Source organism: Phocoena phocoena, chromosome 20 (assembly GCF_963924675.1).
Source record: "Phocoena phocoena chromosome 20, mPhoPho1.1, whole genome shotgun sequence".
NCBI classification, from domain to species: Eukaryota; Metazoa; Chordata; class Mammalia; order Artiodactyla; family Phocoenidae; genus Phocoena; species Phocoena phocoena.
Window position 1 is genome coordinate 45666252 of NC_089238.1, and position 16415 is coordinate 45682666.

The 16415-nt window shown below is 38.4% G+C and overlaps 1 protein-coding gene across 1 annotated transcript in view; it reads left to right on the top strand.

The window, feature by feature from the left end:
* The window catches only part of HYDIN (HYDIN axonemal central pair apparatus protein), a 153736-nt gene that overhangs the window by 103996 nt on the left and 33325 nt on the right, over positions 1-16415 (top strand). The window contains exons 11-13 of the mRNA XM_065898432.1: positions 1901-2124; positions 6832-6899; positions 14111-14346. Coding sequence (XP_065754504.1) covers positions 1901-2124; positions 6832-6899; positions 14111-14346 — 528 coding nt within the window. The remainder of the gene's footprint in view (positions 1-1900; positions 2125-6831; positions 6900-14110; positions 14347-16415) is intronic.

The following is a 16415-nucleotide window of genomic DNA, read 5'->3' on the forward strand; positions in this document are numbered from 1 at the left end:
GAGAAGCCAAGCAGGTTCTGCAAGGTCACACAGCTAGTCAAGTCAGTGGAATAGCTGGGATTTGAACCCAGGCATTTGGCTTCTGAGACCCTGGTCATAATCACTTTTCTACGTGGTCTTTTTAAAAGGAATAAAGGATGAAGCATAACTCCTATGACCAGGGAACATAGGATGAGGAAGGTGGGAAATAAATGTAAAAAGATGAACAACGTATCAAGTAACACTTAGTTATGTACCTCTTTTGATACATCATCCATCTTCTCTTGGCAGGAGTGGTTGTCTTCCTTTGCAAGAGCCCCTGACTGTATCCTACTTATGCTCTTGATTCCTTCTTCTCTGCTCCTCAGGAGGCACCCTGATCTAGTGGACCCCCTACATCCACCCAGACCCTATTACCTGGGTTACCTAGTCCCCTTTTCTTATTACAAAAACAAACATCTAGGCTGGGCCTTAAGTGTGCATTATCTCACTTAATAGTATAAATAGACTAGGTCTCACCTACCATACCTTCCTGCAGCTTTGCCACCCTCATTTTCTCTTTTTTACCACTAATCTTCTCAAAACAGGAATCTGGAATAGTCAACCACTATTTCCTCTGCACCTACTCACTCCCTAAACATTTGTACTCCGGATTCTACAATCACACTCTATTGAAATTACTTTCTTCTTCAAGGGCAGGGATGGCCTCTAATTAAAAATTAAAAATCTATAGAATTTTCTCAAAGCTTATTCTCCTTAACCTCTATCCCCATTCAACCCCTTCTGAAAGTTCTTTCTTGGATTTCTCAGTTCCTGCCATGCCCCCCATACTTTTCTGAATCTTTCTTCATCATCTCCTCTTTTTTTCCTCCAGTGCCTTGATGTAGGTTGAAGGTACTTTCTCAGTAGACTCTTCACCCATTCAGGTATAAGCATTGGCAAGGAATAGAGATCGTATTTTAGAAGCCGAGGAATAGGACTGTGTGGCTATAGTACAAGTTCATGGATGGACTTGTGGAAAGTGCCAGTGGGAGTGGTAGACAGAGCCAGCTGTGGAGGCCTCTGAATGCCAGGCATGAGCTTTGTACACACACCTCGTGTGCAGTCAAGTATGGACAATGACTTGGTTCCAGAACATTAGTATATAGGAATAAAACTTTTCTGTATGGGACTTCCCTGGCAGTCCAGTGGTTAAGACCCCATGCTTCCACTGCTGGGGGGACACAGGTTCCATCCCTGGTCGGGGAATTAAGACGCCTCACACAGCACTGCACAGCCAAAAAATAAAAACAAAAAACCGAAACCAGACAAATGAACAAAAAACTTTTCTGTAGTAAATCAATGGCTTACATAAGCATCCCAAAACAGTTATCCATCCATTACAGTTTGAGATGAAAATATCACAATAGGATGAAATCTAATGGTACAACAAAGAGAATCCTTGCAATCTGGAATCCACAATAATAGCTTATTCTACATTCTTCAAGCTACGTTATAAACATAGGCTTAGATATTTCTTGATCCTCTATTGTAGCTTGCTTTTTATTTTTCAGCATGTCACTTAATCCCAGCTTTCTCATGTGTATAAGAGAAAGACCTACCTTCCCTTGGTTACTTCAGAGATAGAATAAAAAAAAAAAGGTCTTTTAAGGTTCTTCTTCAACAGATGTGATTATGATCAGTCTTTATAGCATGAATATAATGCATATGACTAACTCTATTTTAAAGAGGAGATAAAAACACAAAATTACTTTCTGGCTTGGGATTCCTGTCTTCAAACATTCAAGACAGAAGACTGCTTATTTTTCCCCTGGAGTTTTTCTGTGGTTCTACTTCCTGCAGCTGTTTCTGTGTTGGTGCTTATATGAGAATAAATCAGAGGCCCGTTGCCTACCTTTTCATTCTTGTCTTTTTGATATAGGCAGTACTATCCAACAAAGGCAGCATTGATGCCCTCTTCAACGTGATCCCTCCAACTTCGGCTGTGGGGACCTGCTTTGTTTTCAGTCCCAAGGAAGGCATCATCGAACCAAGTGGAGTCCAGGCTATCCAGATATCCTTCAGTTCTCCCATCCTGGGACACTTTGAAGAAGAGTTCCTGGTCAATGTCAATGGATCACCAGAGCCTGTGAAATTGACCATTATGTAAGTTACTTCTACAGGTAATGTGGAAACTGAAGTTTTTACCTAATGCTTTCTTAAACTTCAAAACTAGAGCACTTTACACATTAATGGAGAATTACTAGGTTGCCAAAATATTTATTTTTTTGTTAACAATATTGATACCTGCCTGAAGGTAGCAACAATTTGATTCCCTACTGTTTACTTTTTAAAATCCAGGCACAGAAGTAGAATGTAAAAATAAAATCTTTTCATAAACTTACTTTAAAAAAACAAAACTAGATCATGTCTTGAATGTCCATAACTGTCTTTGTTGACATGACCACATCAACATACTGGGGTGTTTTAAATTTCCACCAGTGTTTCTCTAGTGAACATGTTTAACTTATTACTGTAGTATGGATGCAGATGGTATTTTGGAATCGAGTTTTTCTGTAAGCTCTAACCTTATAAAATAAGAACTTAAACACTATATTAGTTTCTACTTACTCTCTGTTTTAGTATGTTTAGGGAAAGTAGGTTATTAACACGTGGATAAAATTGAAAAGTTTTTTCAACCGATGTTGCTGGAACAACTGGATATCCACATGCAAAAGGATAAAGTTGGACCCCCCCCAAACCTCAGACCATATACAAAATTAACGTAATATGGGCCAAAGACCCAAATGTAACAACTAAAACTATACAACTGTTTAAATAAAACGTAAGTGCAAATATGCATGACCTTGGATTAGGCAAAGGTTTCTTAAAGATGACACCTAAGTATAAGCAATCAAAGAAAAAATAAATAAATTAGACTTCATCATAATTTTAAAATTTTGTGCCTTAAGGAATACTAGTAAGAAAGTGAAAAAACAAACCACAATATGGGAGAAAGTATTTGTAAATCATATATCTGAAAAGGGACTTATATCTAAGATATATAGAGAACATTTACACTCAGTAATAAAAAGGCAGCCAGACAAAAATTGGACAAACCATCTGAGCAGACATTTCTCTAAAGAAGATATACAAATGATTAATAACATGAAAAGACTCTCAACATCATTAATCATCAGGGAGGTGCAAATCAAAACCATAATGACATATAACTTCACACCCACGTGGATGGGTGTAATTTAAAAAATGGAAAATAAGTGATGGAGAGAACGTAGAGAAATCAGAACCTTCATACACTGATGATGGGAATGTAAAATGTACAGCCACTTTGGAAAACAGTCTGACAGGTTTTCTCAAGTAAACGTTGAGTTACCATATGACCTGGCAATTCCATTCCTAGATACATACCCAAGAAAAATGAAGATATAAATCCACACAGAAACTTGTACACGAATGTTTATTACAGCATTATTCATAGTAGCCAAAAAATCCAAGTGTCTACCAACTGATGAATGGATAAACAAAATGTGGTCTACCCACACAATGGAATGTTATTAAGACCATCAAAAGTAATGAAAAAGGAAAGAAAGGATGTACATGCTACAGCATGGTACAATGAATGAACCTTGAAAATGCAATGACAAGTGAAAGAAGCCAGTCACAAAAGACCATATATTGTATGATTCCATTTATGTGAAATGTCCAGAGAGAGTAAATCTGTATATGGATAGGAAGTAGATTAGTGGTTGCTTAGGGGCAGGGGTGGAGGTGGAAGATAGAGAGTGATAGTTAAAGGGTATGGGGTTTCTTTTTGAGGTGATGGGAATGTTCTAAAGTTAACCCAGGTGGTGGTTGCACATATATGTGAATACTATACAAAAACCATTGACTTATACACTTTAAATGGGTGAATTGTATAGCATGTGAATTATATTTCAATGAGGCTGTTATTTTTTTTTAATTTCCAGGAGCCTATAATTCATTCATTTCATGGGTGAATTTTTTAAACCTCTGATCTCTTCTCCTGAAGATCCCAAACTAGTAACGCAAGTCACTAGCAATGTCTGAATAGGTTAGGGTCTACTTGGTTTTTCCACTGTGAATAATAGGGCTTAGGAATCTCCTAGGAACTTACAAGTAAACTTGGACTAGTTAATACTCCAGGTGCTCTGTGGAGGTTAAGTCTCTTGTTTTATCCTCTGCACCTTACCATTCACACCACTCCCATGCCACTTTCTTATTTTGGATGTTCATTCCTTGTTTCTTTCAAAGGAAAGGAAAGTCTGTGGAGAGAATGCTTATGTTCATCCTAAAACTGATCACAAATTGCTAAGAGAAATATTCTTGTCTAAATTGCATTTGTCCAAAGTGTTCTAGCGCTTCAAACCACAAACAATAATTTCGAAAACTTGGCAAATATCTAGTGTCACAAATAAATGTCTAATGATAAAGGGTGAAATACATGTATAATTTATTATTTATTTCCAGCTCCACACAGGAATACTGATTTTACTTACGACTTTGCCAGGAACTCTTTCTTGAGCCTTATGGTCCAAGAAGTCTCTATGAAGTTAATATTGTGGATTCTGTAATTTTGTTTCTTATTCTTTTATTGTTGGGTAATCTTCTTTCCTTAGCACCACAGAATTTTGACTAGTATGCCTTGAAAGATCAGAACAGTTGCTGTTTCTGTTGATTTCTCCAGCTGCATGACACCGTATTTTAAGTGGTTGGACAAACAGCACTGTGAAGTTAATGCGATTTTTAAAATTACCCATGAACAGTTCTGTTCCCTCCTATTTTTACATATGTGACTTTATACAGTTTAACTCTAGTATATTTCGCATTCAACCCGTTTCACATAACATCATAATTCAATCACTCTCTTAGTCTTTAAAATTCTAATTTTAGCAGACCATTGCTTTGATGGAGGGCACCCACCGTCTTGGCAGAGACTATCTTAATGTTCAGGATCCCTGTTTGAATGAATGTGACAGTATCTAAGTCCAGTTGGTATTCAGCTGCAGTTCCCCTAGTTACATGTGCCTCTGAACAAATGTGATTTAACTCTGGTTTTTCTCTACTTCTACACTGATTAAATGACTGCTTTGTGCAGTTTTGTAATCTTTCTTATTTCTGTAGGCTTTTGTGCATTTCAGACACTTTTGATCTATTTGTTACTTTGGCCCGGCCAGAACTTCTTTTACAAGCCAAGTATCTAATCTGTAGGCTCCTTTGACTTATCTCAGCTGGATCCTAATTCCTTGCTAGGTACCAGCTGCTCCTTTTGAAACCACTTTGGATCATTAGCATGAAATAGAATAGATGGTCTGGGAAAGGCTTTTAGAATTGAAACTTGCTGCATTGATTCTTTGTTGTCATCTCTCCTCCCAGGCTTTCAACAGCCTCTCACCACATTATCATCCGATCTCTAGCGGCCGGAAGTATCACTAGGGCACCAAGTGTGTTCAGCATGGTGTGACACACCTACATCACCAACATCAGGGTCTGGGTGAATTAGGAGGCTCATGCTTAGTGAGGTTTCTGGTATTTGTGTGTCTATAACTTTTAAAAGCTTGGCACATAGATGGGGAATTATTTCAGTTCTTACCTTTGGTCTAGAGATTTTAGGGACATGGACCACGGAGAAAGACAAGAATAAACAAATATCTGATATATTGGTTTTCTATTGCTGCTTAATAAATTACCACAAACATAGTAGCTTAAAACAATACAGATTTATTATTTTACAGTTCTATAGATCTAAAGTCCAACACAGGTCTTACTGCACTAAAATCAAGGTGTTGGCCAGGGCTGTCTTTCTTTCTGGAAGCTCTAGGGGAGAATTCATCTCCTAACCTTGTTCAGCTTCTTGAAGCTGCCCACGGTCTTTGGCTCATGGTCTGCCTCCTCTGTGTTCAAAGCCAGCAAAGGCTGGTTGAGTCCTTCTCACATTGCCTCACTCCTGCCTCCTCTTCTGTCCCTGTGTTCTAATTTTAAAGACCTTTGTGATTACATTGAGCCCACCTGGATAATTCAGGCTAATCCCCTTATCTCAAGATCAGTTAATTAGCAAACTTAATTCCTTCTGCCACCTTAATTACCCTTTGCCATGTAACCTAATATATTCACAGATTGTGGGGATTAGCACATAGACATCTTTGGGGACCATTATGCTATCTACCACAACGGAAGTCAGTTAGAAGCTGTAGAATCTCCCTATTGTTTATTTTAAGCAAGAGTGTCACTCCAAGATCATGAGCCTTGTATGAGAGGGAAACAAAACAACAACAGTTAAAGAGTCTTTAAAGGCCACCTGTTCCAGTCTTCTCTTTTGTACGTTAGGAAAAGAAACTCAGGCCTACAGAGGTAAAGTGATTGGCCAGGATCACAGCTAGTTGGTGGTAGGAACTGGATTAAAACAGTTTTATAAAAGTGTGGGCCAAGGAATACCGGTATCATTGATAGTCTTTGATGTCTATTGTATGATTAGACCTATAATTTTTTCTTGCCTGAGTTAATAAATTTTCATGATGTGTGTCTCATCCACATTAACATTTTGTGCCATTAGTTCAGTGATGTGTCTGCTCTGCCTCATCATTGATAGCAGTATGGTGGTAAGTTAACCATAGCATCGTTTGCTAAAACCCAAAGGTTTGAGAGTGGAAAAGGAATTTTCAGAACCATTGGGATAGACCACCATCTCACAGTTTCCTTAAGTCCTAGATGATGCTGTAATTGAGTTAATGCTAAATTATGGTTTTCAGTACTTACCTCTACCCACTTCTTGATTGTTACCTTGAATTCACTGGATTCTCTTTCCACTCCCTTACCTTGTATTCCTACTTTCAGAGGCTGTGTCATTGGACCTACCTTCCGTTTTAATGTTCCTGCTCTGCATTTTGGTGATGTTTCCTTTGGTGAGTACTTTTCCATTTTAAATTAGACATTGAGAAGAATTACTTTTCCCTCCACATGGAAGGAGGAAAGTTTACAAAGAACTTCTCTTACCATTTTGTGTGGGTAATAGCTAAGAGGGTCTAGAATTGTTCTTCCTCTGCAGAATTTTGGTGCTGTTTCCTAGTTTATAGGTGAATGTTATAGCCGTGTCTCCTGGATACTAGTAGTTGTCAGGCCATGGCTGTCCCCCCTCTTCCTGCAGTGGAACACAACAGAAAGCTTTATGCTTTATTCCACTGTCTTAACATTCTGAACATTCTATTTATATGCAGTTTCTGATTTGCCACTTTGGCTACACAGCAACCTTTCCACAGAGATGCTCTCAGTATACCTGTGAGCTCGGTGGTGGTTTAATTCAGGTGTTTTATCACTGCAAAATGATGACTCTTCTATATGTTTGTATAGTCTTTTTACTCAATTGCTTCCCTGAGTCATTTTCTCCCATCTAAACTTCCCCAATAATAAAAATGATAATAACAACAGTGGCAGCAAAATTACCCATTAATTGGTTCTTTCTTGTAGTCCAGTTACTGCTAAGTAATTACATACGGTACTACATTTAAACGTTTTAGCAATCCTAGGAGAAGGCACTCTTTAAGGTCCCCATTTTAGAGCTGGACGAACTGAGCATTGGAACAGTTAAATCACTCCCAAAGGTCACACAGCAGTGGCAGAATTAGTATTTCAATTGAGATCTGTCTAAATCATATACTGTCAACTTGGGTGTTGAGAGTTGCCCCCAGAGAGGCAAAAATTGGCTCTTGGGTGTTGAAAAAACTTAGATATAACAATGGTTTGTGTTCCTTCAAAGTTCCACCCTGCCCAACAGAATCTTATTCCTTAGTATTTATTTTCTCTTGTTAGGTAGAAATTGTCTAATTTAAATCATATTTAATTAACTGATTTGACTTGATATAAAATTAATTTATCACAGCGGTTCTTTTTAGGAGGTGATGACTTTAAAAAATTGAGAAACCCTAGTCTAAATCTTTATTCCATAATTCTTTCCATTTTGCTCTATTGTCTCCCATTTTAACTTTCAGTTCTCTTGCTTCATTTCAAGTAGGCCTGTCTAACTTGGGGAAAAATAGTTCTTTAGAAAAAGCTGATTCATAATGCCTTTATCAGTTGCTTTAACATTTGGGTGTTATGAAAGTTTCTAAAACTCAGAATATATTTATTTATACAATGCTCCCACCCTGATCTACATTATATTGGGTAAGGCACATACCATAGGAAAATCTATATAAATGAAGTTGAATGTCTGTTCATGTAGGATGTGAAAATGGCTGGAGAGATGTTACAGATTTGTAGGGCATATTTGAATGATAGACTCTTTTGAAGGAAAATGAAAGTGGCCTACAACTTAAGGGTAACTGTAACTGATGCACAATAAGAGGGGAGTTTGTGTACCCAAAGACCTACGCAGTGTACTCCAAACACTTCAAACTGAGTCCATGGAGAGCTCTGAGCAGCTGGTGCCCACAGCAGCATATCCTTCCACAGGCATTTAAACACAGAGTCCAGTCCAAGCACATTTGGAAGATGTGCCCTATATTGTATGCCCTGGTGGGAAAAAACAAGTCAAAGTAAGCACCTCAAATCAGTTGCTCCAAGAAATCTCCACTGACTTATTGTCTAGAATGTGCCCTATTGCTCAGCTCTGACATGTTAATGTAAATACTGTGCCAATGATAAGCCAATTATCGAACCCCATGAATATCTGAAATGCTTTTATCTAAAATCCAAACATTTTAAAACATCAAAGCCCCTAATAGTACATTTCCATGGAATATGGCAAATGTGTATCCCCAAGATGCCACTGATTTACTCAAAATGCTGTATTTGATATTGGCAAGCTCTTGGTCACACAATGGGTAAAACCATGTATGCATGCTCCAAGGCTAGTTAGGTTTTTCCAGTAACAGTCTTCCATTTGGTCCTCTCTTAACCCTAAGGATACAGGAAGGGCCATCACTGGGTAATTTATTCATAGTTTTCTTTCGCTATAGAGATAATAATCAACAGCTGTTCCTCATAGTTGGTCCAGCTAGAAGTTTTGGTAACTAGCTTAGGTGAAAATTAGAAATAGTTTATTTTCCTTTTGTATAATATCTTACTGAACTATTTGATGATACAGCAGCTAGACTCTTATGACATAAGAGGCTAGAAGACACTACAGAGCCATGACCCAAGATTTCCCAAGTCTGAGATACGAGAACTTACCCTCCTGAGTCCACCTTCAAAACCCAAGTTGCCTTTTCTTTTAGTTTGGATGTGCATTCCTTAATCTTCTCTGCATTATGACAGGAAATGTTAATAAAAACATACCCTTTTTCTTGCCAATAGGAAATCTAAGGTTTTCAAAACACCCGGTTCAGTAAATTCAAGCTACTTTGCAGCACGTCTGGATTCTTCACTGTAATGGCCAAAGTTAGGGGCAGTTTTGTAATAATCTTTCAAAATTGTCTTATGGTATATTTTCAAATTCCAGAGTTGGAACTAAAGTCCTCATGACTCCAACACAAAGTATCACTTATTTCTCCAGGTAGATTGGCCTCCTATCACAAAGAAACATGGTTCTTAGGAGAGTTATTTTTTTGAAACTATACTCTAAGAAGTGTATATAGTTAGTTCCAGATTCAAAAGAGAAATCAACTGTTACAGGAGTCAGCCAGAAACTGGAGGACTTTTTTAGTTATTTCAGGATGACAGATATATTGTGTGGAGTTAAACGAGGTCTTCAGAGACTGTTGTAGAGCTGGGGAGTACGTTAAGCTAACTAAAGTTGGTAGTATTGTCCCCATATTGGCAAGAAGGCCCATTCCTGAAGAGGCATCTGTTACAGGCTAGTGTTGGAGACATGGCATTTACTTGCTTAGAGATGAAGATCTAGATCTGGCATCAGGGTCTGTGGGGATCAATGATGTTAGGATATTATAAATACCATAAAGTAGGTGAAAGGTAATAGTACTGTTGGTTGGCATCTAAAATATTTAAAGTATGGCTGTGAATGCTGTTGGATGACCTGTCTAATAATTAATTAGTTTGACTGAAGCTACAGTATCATGAGAGAGTTAAATTACAGAATTTGGGTGGTGATTGTCCCTGAAGGAACACTGAGGCTTTGATCACTCCTCAGATTGGTCAAAGAATAAAACGGACCAAGTCATAACTGGTATTATGCCAGGTGATAGACCAAAATGGGCCGGATAAGTGTCTGCAAAGTCACTATTTTTCAGGAGGCACAAGAATTTGCTGAATGAGAATAAGGAATTTGGAAGGCTCCAGGCTTTCAGTGAACCTGACCATTGGATAATTGGACAGAGAAGTTAGGGTTTGAGGTTAGAGTTGTTGGGATAAATAAATATAAGCATCAAAAAATATACATGATAGTTGTCTCTTCCATGGCCAGGTATGAACTAGCAGTATTTTACTCAAGGGGAAGTATTTAAATTGACTTTAGGAGAGTGTAAAGTGGAGAGTCAGGGCCAAAGCTTAATTGTCATGATCATAGAAAGTTCATAGAAGGGTTGGCAGAAGATATTATAGTAGGCATGGGCAAAGCCTAGACCCGAATAAGTTATCATTAACAGTAAGGGAGACACAATAGGGGATATCAGAGTTGTTATGAATTTATGAAAGTAAATAGAGAATAATATGGCAGAATGATAAAGAAGGAAAGTATACAAGGAAAAGTATGAGAATCAGTAATGCCCGGTATGTAGCAAAATCTTGTTCCATCACTCTTGAGCAGAGTCTTTCTATTTCATGTAGACTCTGCTTGTTCTGAGGAGCTTGGAATAGCAATCTGTTGCTGATGGTCATCAATTTCTGGCAGTTTTTTTTTTTTTTTAGCAAACTTCCATTTAAGATCTCCAGTAAGAGTCATTTTCTATGTCTTCAGCAAGTAATTCAGTTTCTTTGGGTGTCTTTTTATCCAAAGGCTCACCTCTTTTTTTTTTTCTTTGCGGAGCACAGGCTCCGGACATGCAGGCTCAGCGGCCATAGCTCACGGGCCCAGCCGCTCCGCGGCATGTGGGATCCTCCCAGACCGGGGCACGAACCCGTGTCCCCTGCATCAGCAGGCGGACTCTCAACCACTGTGCCACCAGGGAAGCCCAGGCTCACCTCTTAATTAACTGCAGGGTCAGTTGTTAGAAGGCTCTAAAGAAGACTATTGATATATATATATATATTTTTTTGAGGTTGAAAGAGGGAGAGTTTCTGAGGGTGAGTTTTTGGGGAAGATTTCTTGAACTTATAGATGAACTGTTCTTGACAATGTTTAGTTATGTCTGTATTAAGCAAGCTTGATTCAGATTGATAAAAGACTTGTAATCCCTAATTATTATTTCCTAGGGTGAATAGTCTGAGTTGTAGAGGGAGCTAACCTGGTCTGATAGACATTAGAACCAAAGGTAAAACTCTTCACCAAAGAACTCCAAGAGCCTCAGAGAACTTGGCCAGTTTAAGATCAAAAATACTATTTTTGTGTTCTACATTTCCCAAGGATTGTAATTGTGAATTTTTTTATCACATGGTTAACACACTCTAAGATTCTTTATAAGTCTTCTATGTAAGGCTGGTATTCCCTAGGTGGGAAAGTTATAGAGTACAATGTCTTAGTCACATTTATGGCAGCGGCCTTTCTGTACAGGAAGGCTCAAATCCATATCAAGAATTTACAGACAATTACAACAACATATTTTAACTGTATAATTTCGGCACAGCCCATCTGTATTTGAAAGGTTCTTTGGAGTATGATGTAGACCCACAACTCACTGCACAGTTTTCCTGGAATATGATAGCAGAATGTAAGGCAGAAGCCAGCCACATCCCCAGTTACAGAAGAGAAATTTTGCTATCAACGCTTATTCAGAAATTATCTCATCTCTTTTATGATGGGACCTGTGGTATAAGATTTTTGTCAAAGACCAGCTCATACTTTGGGGCACGTCGTAGTTGGTGTGCCAGAGACCATTGACAGGAACAGAGGATCCCAATTTTAGGTAATGTTTGTTTTCTAAGTCTGAATTTTTTATGTTCAGAATGGATTGTGAAAATTGTGCTTATTGATCTCCCATATTGTGAATTATTTCTGTAGACAGCTACAAAAGTACCATCTGTTTTGCACAATGCTCTGCTAACACATTTCCCTTTGCTTTGTGGATATTTTTATTTTACTAGAAAAATTAGGAATCCATTGTCTAAAATAGCCCGTGAATCCCAAAAAGTCTTATTAATTGTAATTTAATTTTTGGTCTTGAGTGTTGCTGAATCAGTTTAACACACATCTTAGCTAGGGTCCATTCTTAGTAGAGAGATAATGTTCCAAATAATGTACCACCTTTTGTCAGAAATGGAATTTTTCCTTTGCAGCCTTGTGATCTTTTGTCCCTAGTTTCCTTAAGTTTACTTTCTTTTTAGGGGCTTTCCAGGTCAGGTGACAATACACATATTGAATGAGAATCAATGAGACTATCATCTTTTAAATCATTATTTAAGTACCAGGAGAGGTATGAAGGCGTCTCTTTGTATCTTTGAGGCATTCTGGCCAAGCATGTTGTTAATTATTCCAAGAAAAGGCACATACGTGGTGTTGTTGTTGTTTTATGTAGTAGGTGCTAAAGAAGGGAGTATAGAGGTCTACACTGTAAATTACTTGCATTCAGTTGGACTACAGATAGGGTAGTAATTCAGATTTGGTGCAACCAGAAACCTAGGAATAACATTTGTGTTAATGAGCCTTCAGGCTTTAATAAAATAATATCCCTTTTCTTCAGGCTCCTGGATAATCAATATGGGATATTACAAGTAGTTGTACAAGGAACTGTTCTAGTTAGGAGGTTGTAGTTGGCTTTATTCTCAGAAAAACTTCTAGCTTCAGGGAAGTAGTCTGGGCAATGGTTTGGAAAGACCTGTCTGAATCTTTATAGGATCCACTTCCATAATACACCCTATGTTTGAACAATATTTATCCCATAAATGGTCAGGTAAAACAAGAGTCATTGTTGGGAAAGTTCAGAAAAGTCAAATGTAGCGATCACATGATTGTGAAACTGACTTTCTAGAAATACCTCTGGAATTTCCAAGAATAATCTTTCAAATGCCCTTAATCAGACAGTTCTTTTTCCATAAAAGATCTCTTCCAAGTAGATTGGCAGGTGCAGAATCACAGAGGAGACATGAATGTGTTTCTTCCAACAGTCCTAATGTATAGACAAAAGCTCAGACATGGGGTGAAGTAGATCGGTTCAAAATATCCCCAGCAGTACTGCAGTAATTACTCCAGGAGACCAATTGTATTTTATCACAGTAGTCTTCAACATAGAAAGAGAAGTGTTTACATCCAGTAGGAATATGCATATTTATTCTCTTATGGGTGTAGATCATTCTTGTTCTGAAAATGGTAGCAGATACATTGGCCACCTAGGGAATCCAAAATCAGAGTTCAGTTTATTGTTTACCAGGCAAGTAGGATCCACATCTCTAGGAAAGGAACATGAGTCTCCCTGAACTGAATGTAGGAGGGCTAGAAATAACATTAAAAAGCAGCTTTGTCTAAGGGAGGCGAAAGCCGATGTATTAGTCTCTGGCTGGCTCAAAAGTAGATCGTAAAGTCTCTCTCAGGAGAGGCTATTATTCTATTTTGTGTCATCGACTCTGAGAACATGAGCCTCAGACAAGTCTAGGATGAATTATATAATGTCTTGGCACGCTCTGGGTCACACAGCGGGCAAAACTACAGAGGCTTCTCCTTTCACACACTGGCAAATAAAAAGAGCAAATATAACTCTGTTCTTTGGGGAAAAAATCTGTATTTCTATATGAAAATTAGTTGTACAATGTGCTTCTAGAATATTACTCAGCCAACTGATTATAGAGACTGCCTCTAGAGAGGGGTCTGGATGTTGATGGAGGCGTTTGTTTCATGTCTATTGTTGTTACATAGTAAATGCATAGTAAGTATTCACTGAATGAATGAATGAGTGAAATGCATTTATTGATTGTGCAACTGAAAACAATACTGGGGAGAGTTGGAATTAAGCAAGTAGTGTTGAAGTGCATAGGCAATTCATTTAAGAGGTTTGGCAGTGCAACGGGAGGTTGAAGTTAAAGGGAAGGTCTTGTGGGGCTTTTATTTCTCACCTTACATTTTGTTTTCCAGGGTTTCCTCATACCTTGATATGTTCCCTCAATAATACCTCCTTGGTCCCCATGACCTTCAGACTGCGTGTGCCTGGGGATGGTGTTGGCCATAAAAGCATTTCAAGTTGGGAGCAGTATTCAGACAACAAAAAATCGTATTGGAACAAGGATGAAATACCTGTAATGAGACCAAAGGAATTCACTGTCACCCCCAACTGTGGCACCATTCGCTCCCAAGGATTTGCTGCTATCAGGGTAAAGTGCACAGCCTTCTAGCACATGTGGCCAAGCAGCTGAACTGTCAAATAGTTATTGGGACCACATCTAGAGTTTGCTTTATATGCCCAGTGTCAATGGGAGGGAGTGCCTCTAATTCACGTAGAAAAGTGAGTCTATTTCTATAAGGAAATAAACTACTGTAGCAAAAGAAACCAGACCAAATATATTGGGCAAAAGCGCTGACACTGCTCCAGTGGGTTTCCATCAATCTAAATGCATTGCCTTTACCATAACAGTGGATTCTAGCAATTTCTGCTGAAACCACTGCTCTAAACAGATAGTACGCCTATCAGTACTAACATAAAAATATTTAATAACTCGTTGATAATTAGGTCCTGCGTTAGACTCACATCATTTATACCACTAAGTATCCAGATTTATGCCACAGATGATACCCAGTTTATTCATATTTTTAATCTGAATCTGAGCTTCATGGTGAATGTGGGTGTGATATTCCTAACCGTGCTTTATATTAAGGTCCACAGTGTGATGCTTTGCTTATGGCCTCACAGTGCCACCAGCAGAATTATTTCACAGCTAACTGAGAAAGATTTTAGCTGTCTTCCCTCACTTACTTTTGCTTCTCCAAACAGTTAGGTCTAGCAATACTGAAGGCTGCTAAATTTAAATGATTTGATCTTTTCTGGAAAAGGAAAAAAATAAGACTTCATAGCTAAGGTTATAGTTTTCTCTTTAGTCATTACCTTTGAATATTTAATTCAGCTATGGTTTTATCCCCCAGATTTGCTTTTAATGCTTCATAATATCTCACCATGAATCTACTCATCCTAAATCTATTCTGGGAGTTTTCAGCTCTTCTAAGGGCTTCTCCATGGATCCAGTGAGGTTTGATCTCACACATCGTTGTAATTTCCCAGTGTTGCTCTCTCAGTCTATTTGGGCTGCTACTACAAAATACCAGAGACTGGATAGCTTGTAAACATCAGAAATTTATTCTTTACAATCTGGAAGCTGGAAGTGTGAGGTCAGGGTGCCAGTGTGGTAGGGTTTTGGTGAAGGCCGTTTTTCAGGTGGCAGACTGCCGACATCTCCTTGTATCCTCACATGATGAAGGGACAAGGGAGCTCTCCGGGGCCTATTTTATAAAGGCGCTCATCCTGCTCACGAGGGCCCCACCCTCATGACCTCATCACCTCCCAAGGGCCTCGCCTCCTAATACTATCACATTGTGAGTTAAGATTTCAGCATGTGAATTTGGGGCCAGAGGTGGGGACACAATCATTCAGATCAGAGCAGTTGCTAACTGTGACTTGCCCAGGAAGAAGTGCAGCTGCAATGAGTTAATTTATTTTTTACTTAGTAATGCTTAGCTTACATATTACCTACCATTCCCCCCCTTTTGGGGGTCTTCTCCCAGAATAGTACAGGAAGATTTTAGAAGACAGAGCATCTATCTAGGAGCCTTCTGCCAGAACCACTTGTTCTAACCATAGCTCAGAGACATAAATAAGGGTTAGAGTCACTCCAGGAATCTGTGTACTGGGGCAGCTGCTTGTCTCCAAATCTGACAAGTTTTCCTTCCAAATCAATGACCCCCCTCTTTGCTTTTTTTTCCTTTGTATTTTGAAAAGCTTTCTCCAAGCCTCAGTTTTCCCTCCTGATCTGCACTTTAACCACGTCTGTGTGGACTTAAAAATTTGCATCCAACAATTCCCTTTCCAACCAAAACAATTTTAATTAGTACCTGATGCATAATTTATAGATAGAAAAGCTGTAACCTACGCCAGAAGCTGTTTTCTACACTTACAAGTATCTCTTCCAGTACAAATCATTTTAAGACAATTAAAAATTGCAACAATGCTTCAAAAGCCTAAATGTCAGGTTTCACAACAGTAAATAAAAACATAGGGTAAAATATACTGGCCAGATACTGTCCTTGGATTGACCTTTCTTTGGAGCTTCTTACTTTCTTCTCTAATAATGAATATGGGAGGTGGGGAGGAACAACAAGATTTTGGTTAAAAAAAAAAAAAAGGCTATCTAGTTGATTTCTTATGCCATTTCTATAACTGACATTTATTTTG